The sequence below is a fragment of the Rosa rugosa genome, chromosome 5 (genome assembly GCF_958449725.1).
Source record: "Rosa rugosa chromosome 5, drRosRugo1.1, whole genome shotgun sequence".
NCBI lineage: Eukaryota > Viridiplantae > Streptophyta > Magnoliopsida > Rosales > Rosaceae > Rosa > Rosa rugosa.
In genome coordinates, this window is record NC_084824.1 from 40,588,612 (window position 1) to 40,595,659 (window position 7,048).

General features: G+C 36.5%; 1 protein-coding gene across 1 annotated transcript; it reads left to right on the forward strand.

Moving 5' to 3' along the window:
- Nucleotides 1-3,920: 3,920 nt before the first annotated feature.
- On the forward strand, nucleotides 3,921-5,285 carry LOC133712403 (ethylene-responsive transcription factor ERN3-like). The gene has a single exon (XM_062138509.1). It carries the CDS (start codon nucleotides 4,032-4,034, stop codon nucleotides 4,950-4,952), a length of 921 nt encoding a protein of 306 aa, XP_061994493.1. The 5' UTR covers nucleotides 3,921-4,031; the 3' UTR covers nucleotides 4,953-5,285.
- The last annotated feature ends 1,763 nt before the right edge of the window (nucleotides 5,286-7,048 follow it).

Consider the following 7,048-nt stretch of genomic DNA (forward strand, 5'->3'; position numbering starts at 1 on the left):
GTCTGTATATGGCAACGGAAGGGTATGTAACTGTCATTCTGGCTTGAGGCTAGCACAAGTTTCTCTTGTTTTGATGATGCTCCAGAAAGTGTCGTAGATGTGTTACAATATGATTGTAATCAACTTTATTGAGTTCTAATCTATAAAGTTATTTCCTTGATTCAAAACAACAACAACAACAACAACAACAGTCTTGCTCACCTAAGGGAGAGTTTTAAGGGATTGTGAGGGACAAGTGCATCTCAACCACATGTATTAAATTTAAAACTTGAAATTATAACAACTTAAAACTATGCATTTGTTATTAGCGTTTGATTCACTTGTCTCTTACAATCCTTTATAAACTGTCTCTTAGGTGAGCAGCCCTTATAAAAAAGTTAGCGTCGGTAGTCTAGTTATTGTAACTCTTCTCAAGGCCATTGGATTGTTTTTCATACAAAGAAAGTCTCAGATGCTCGCACTAGATTATAGAAGTCGTACCACTAATTATGGGAAATTGGAAAAACAAAGTAACAATAGATTGTTCATGCCATTTTGATATGTATTTTAAGCTTTTGTTTTTGAATTTGAGAACTTGGATTGGCTGTTAATGGGTACTTTATAATTTATCTGAATTTTAATATTGGAGACTTGTGGTATGGTTGGATTTGAATGGTACTTGTTTCAATAAAGTATGAAATGGTATGGTAGATTACGAGTGACATATGGCGTAGAAATGGTAGTTCTATGCTCATAGGTGGAGATATAAACCATAAGGGTATAGAGAATAATAATGTTAAATGGAGCACTTAATGCACCTATTTTTTTTTTTTTTAGCATCTTGTGAAATTTCTCTTAATTTCCTTTGTTTCTTTCTACTTGGCTCTTTCTGGCAAAAACTTTAATTATGACCATGCTTTTTCCTCCATGACTCGAAAGCACCCTACATAACTCCGTAATGATTGACGTATCAAAAAAAAAAACTCCGTAATGATTGGAGTAGGGCTCTGATCTGGTGGTATAATAAGTATTGTGTAGTCTGAGGGTCTCCATTCCTACTTATGAATATGAAACAAGTACTTCTATCCAAAATCCTTGCATGAAATCATGAGGATTTATACATCCAATATTTTGTGTGTGTATGTCTTGTCTCATCAATCTCATGCATTCAGTACGAAACTTTAAAGAGTAAACTTGGCAATTCTAGTACTGTTAATGCGGACGTTTGCTAGCTCAATATTATTCATTCATGTTTGAATTAGCTAGGTTTATTCAATATTGAGACGATTACTGTTAAAATCGTTATGCAATGGCTAGTGTCATACAAGAAGCCATGAATTCATAGTTTATAAGTTGGTGTATGTCCTTATGCATGGATGTGATTAGTAAACCAACAGATTATGCAATGCCGAATTGCTAATTGCTCAACTTCCCAATTAGCCAAATTACCAAATTGTCACTTTCACGATCACAATGAAAAGTTTGTTTGGTCGATCATGATCAAGAAGATAGCGCAGTCAAGTTGACCATTATCTAAACTCTATTGCTACTGGCAATCCCAGATGTGACCAAGTCATTTGTTGATAATATCGACATGAAAATTTTGAGAATGATTCAATCTGCTATCCAACATCAATTAACAGACAATACCATATATATGTATGTACGTATGATTAACTTGGAACTACTTTACTAGTAGCTAAACCAGTATGATATACCATATGTAAGTACGTATAATGAACTGCTCATTTTGCTCATATTGGTGCAATTTTTGGACTGCTTCGTTGAGTATGTAAATACACTTAGTGATGGTTTTCTTACGTTTAACTTTTGTTCATCTATTAAACATTTGAGAGTAAGATCAATGCTTTTTGAAACATCTTAAAAATTCTAATGCATGAGCATCTGAACAAACAAGAGAAGTTAGCGTAATACTTCATGCTAAAAATAGAAAAGTTTCTAAATCCGCCGCTATACGTCGACTTAGTGCTAGTTAACCTAACGGGGAACATGTTGGCTTCAATATAGTCAATAACATTTAGGTTTTCATACCAACCACCTTTGAGTCTCCCAAAACCATCTTCAAGTCTACGATCCCTTCATCAGTAAGTTCATTGGTTGGCAAACCTAGATGACCTATCATACATGGCACGCGTCATTCTAAGTGGGTCATTATGCTAAAGAAAATTGATATGCTAATTGACAATTTCTCACTTGCACTTGAAAGAGGAATGGAACTTTGGGAATCTATGGCCGCATTTAAATGACTAGGGTCCCGATCCCAACTATCCAAGGGCCACGGATTCAAGATTAAGACAAAATTCTGGTCCCAATTTACCCACTAATCTCATCCCAAAACAAATTAATGGCCCCTAAGCAAAGCAATAGTTTTGTCCAAAAGTACCCAAGGGCATTTCTATTAGGAAGATACAAACACCAGAAACGACGGAGAAAAGAGTTTTGGAGCCCACAATCATTGTATCCCAAACTCTCCAAGTACTAAACTCCGAGATTAGCCTTTGCGTCATCACTAATCAGAGTATTAATTAAAGTTTTAAACTGACTTACCAGCCGGATTATTAAAATTCCAATCCAACGTTCCATATCCGTTCTTCATTTACAACCGGACAAGCTTAGACCGCCTTTCTTTGTCACCTTCTCTACGTATGCTTGGATTTTTCTGGGCCACGCTAAGCCTTGTTCTGGCTCGGCTTTGATTAAGCCATAGGATTATGTTTCTGGTTGGCTAATTCAATGACCTAGGGTTAGGGTTGATATAATGTTTCATAGTAGTGTAGGTTATTCTCGTACTAAGAAGAGCCCGGTCAGTTCTTGTTAATTTCTCTTAAAGTTCTCTCTTTTTTTTTTTTTTTTGAAAGGCTTAAAGTTCTCTCTTTAGTTCTCTGAAGTACAGACTCGCTAAGAAATCCATCGTGAAAGAGAAAACCATAAGTTCAATTTGTACTCCATCCAACCCAATATATATAATTGTCCTCTTCGTTAATTGCTTTCTAAGTATATTCACTTGTGTGATGAATATAGTCAACTCAAAAGTTTAGATTGTTTAAATGGGTTTGGGTCAAATCATTCGACTAAGAATAATTTTACACATATTTAGTCGTGTTGTATTCAGGTCGATACTGCAATTTAACATAAAATTCCTTATATTCATAGGCTCATAGCAATATAGCATACATGACTTGTACTGTGATGTAAAATTCAATTAACCTATATATTTGGCTAAATTGATATTTCCCGTGCGAAAAAAGAAAATTATTCATGGTTGATACTCATTCAATAACTCTATTTTTTCTTTCACCAAAGATTGTATTATCACTTGTTTAAAACTGCCACGCAGTCCTACACGTAGCATATACCAGGGATAAAACTCAAGTCACAATCTTCTATCTTCTCATCTTAACTACATCATTATAAAAATACATGTAAAACTACATCACGTACTTAGGCTAAGACTTCAAGTCTTCAACCTTGCTACTTCCAAAGCTAATTCGCTTTTAAAATTGGGAGTACCGAGTATGAAAGGGTTGTGTATAAATCTTGTGGTTGATTCCACAAAATCCCAACGACATAAGAATAAAGTGGAGAAAGTTAAATACAGTTTATTACTAATTAATCAATACTGAAATATCGATGTGAAAAGGTTAGAATAATGTTAATCATTAGTGATTAGGACTGGTAAAGCTTTTAGCACGTAGCTAGCTAGCTGAGCTCGATCAAGCTCAAGTACTGAGCCATTTCAAGCTATAAGGCAACTTGCAAGTAAATCATGCGCACGGTTAACAATATAAAATTGTATGGGGAAGATGAAGGCCAGGACAAACAAATAATAGAGATTGGTATAACCTATTATAAACTAATATTCATCAATTCTCGGAGCAACCATTATATATAGTGCCAAACCCTTACAGCCTAAGCCCATGTGTGTTTCACATGGTAATCTAGAAAAGAAAGAAAGGAGCAAAGCCCTAATCAAAGCTCAAACACTAGACACTTTCCAACCTAGGTACATCTAGAAATCAATTGTTGTTTGAATGGCAGGACCTGAGCTCACAAAAACCACTATCGCCCCCGCCACCACCACAGCCACCAAAGCTATGCCGAAGTCATCGACATCGAGAGCTAAAGCAGCACTTCGGAGGTTTGTTGGGGTTCGGCAAAGGCCTTCTGGGAGATGGGTAGCCGAAATCAAGGACTCTTCTCAACGTGTAAGGCTTTGGCTCGGAACCTACGACACTCCCGAAGAGGCAGCAAGAGCCTACGATGAAGCAGCTAGAGCCCTACGTGGTGAAAATGCCCGTACAAACTTTGCAACACCGGTGGCCAACCCTGACAATAAATCGAGCCTTTTGGCTAACTCTTGTCCTAATCCAAATGACACTTTTATGCCTTCTGGGTTGTCCGATGGACGCCACAGTGGGGGGCAAGGGCTAAGCTTTTCTTCTTTGAAGGCCAAGTTAAGCAAGAACCTCCAAAGCATCATGGCTAGGAGTAGTGATCATCATAACAAGTCCTCTAAAAGTAGGGTGAGTGATCACTTCACTTTTGCAAGCATATTCCACTTCAGAAAGTATCAGCAATACCAAAACAACCCAGTAAACCCTTTGTTCGATATGAAGAACATAGAGAAAGTGGTACAGCCTAGCATCATTGTGCCCCATACTGGAGAAACTAGTACTAGCACTAGCACTGACCCTTCATCTTGGGAAAGTTCTAGTATTTCGGATTGTAGCGACTGGGGTTACAGCTTCAGGCAACCCGGGATGGACTCTGATGGGTCCGAACTTGGGGATGGGTTCATGGACCAAATTATGGGGTGGATGGATAGTCCAGATCAGATGAGTAGCGGTACTGTTGGTGATGATTGTGAGGAGGGGTCAAGGAGTAAGAGGTTCAAGGTTTCTTCTTCTGTAATGGTGCCTTCAACATTTGCTGGATCTCCATATAATAATTAGTACTGGAGATTTTCATGCAAAAATTAAAGGCAGGGTATCATGCTATTAAGTGTTTACTTTGCTGATTAATTAATCCTAGCTAGCTTCTTTACAAAAGGCTGATAAGTTAGCCCTAAGAAGTTGTTTGCTGACATGCTGCTAATGCATGCTGTTGTACTTCTAGCTAGCTTATGTCCAAGCTAAAAAGTACTTCTCTAAAGTGAATTAATGTACAGAGAGAGAGAGAGATTGGAATAAAAAGTTTAAAATGATTAAATCATGAGAGTTCTGCATGTTACGAAAACATGACCGAGTTTGGTATTAATGACAAGGAATATGTTAAAAATCAGAGTATATACGTTGTTTATTCTCTTACATCTCTCTCTAGTAAAGAGACAGTGGACAGCATAGTAAATTAATGGGATGAGTTGTGGTAATTACAGTAAATTAATGACACTTCTGTACCATAAAACTAAAATCATTTTCTTTTTCTTTTTCCCAATTTATCAAAATGAATTAGAAGTAGTATGTAGATTTGGAAAGCAAATGGCCAGATTAACCTGAAAAGGGAGTTCAGTTATATATATCCAGAGCTAACATAAGACCAAGGCTTTAATTACATAGAGGTATAGATATGACCAAAGCGAGAGCATGTCTAATATATGTTCCGCTAACTTTGAATCTCTAAAATATAAATGTTTGATCATGTGAAAAGTAGTAATTAACAAATGACAGTACTATATAGACTAGGATCAAATATGGAAAACCGGCCCTAAAATGTTACCAGTCTAGCTAATGGGGCAATCCTACAATATATGTTTGTAAAGATGTTAGATATATATAAGTTACATTCTTTGATATTAGTTTCTTTCAATCTCTCAGTTTCATATGTATAAAAGAAGTGAACAGTTTGCCATAGAGGCTTCGTGTTTGTTTTTCTTCAAACCCCCAATCCGCTCTCGCTCGCCGCTACTAACGGGGTCTCGGTTGATTTCACTTCCTTTAGCTACTCAGATGTTTCAGTTCGCTGAGTTGAAGTACCTAATCAAATAATTAATCAATTACTAGTTGCATATTATATGCGCTCGAAAGTTGCTCAATCGTTTGTAGCAGCTTTTCATTCTTAAGATGTGCTACCGTTCTTCATATTTCATGGACTCATTATGACGCAGTTGGAAGTAGCCTGGCTTTACAAGCAATAAACTCTAAAAAGATAAATATGGAGTCCACCAGAGAATTTGAGAAAAAACTCTCATTTTATTAATGAAATTTGATATGATAAAACTGATTCTAGTACAAAGCATAATTGTGCTTATATAAGCATCCAAAACCCTAAATCATATTCTAACAACAAATCCTAAAGAATCCAAATTAAAAAGGAAACTAAAAACCTAAAATAAAAAGAATCCTAAAACGATATAAAACTAGCCTAAAAATATTAAATCCCGAATCAGATAATTAAAACGATATATTTTGGCCTAAATCTGTTAGGGCTCACTAAAGTGAGTCTTGAAGATCTCGTCGTTCCCATTCCAGAAATGTATTATGCGTCTCAAACGGACATTCTAGCCAAAATTTACTCCAATCTGATTCACAATCAAAACCTGACTTTTCGCACGAGAAACCCGGAAAGTCCAAAACCAAATTTTCTTGGATATTGCAGCGGCTAGTAACCTCACTATACGTGAATTACCTATTTTCCAATCACTCTTCTTGATTCCACACCGCTTCTTTATTTTTCTAGTTTTCCGGCTAAACCAGGCACATTCTCGTCCTACATCATTCTCCTCCACTATGAAAGAACTCGCCCTCGAGTTTCTCTTGAATAAAGGACAAGAATAGGTAGACAAAAGACCTGAGAAAAAATTAGACAATTGAACCTGTGGATTATTGGCCGGATCTTCTGCATATTCTGATGGCACAATCATGAACCCAACACCATAGATGAGTTTGTCATATGCATTTTGGCTTTCATAGGCAACCTTAGTAGATTCTTCTTGGCTCTTAAGGTTGCATTCTTGAATGACATCTGGTTCTGAAAGATTTAGTTCAGGCTTCAAGACTTCTTCATTACTAATAACCATGTCTTCCTGAGCAATTTCATCTTTAATATCTTC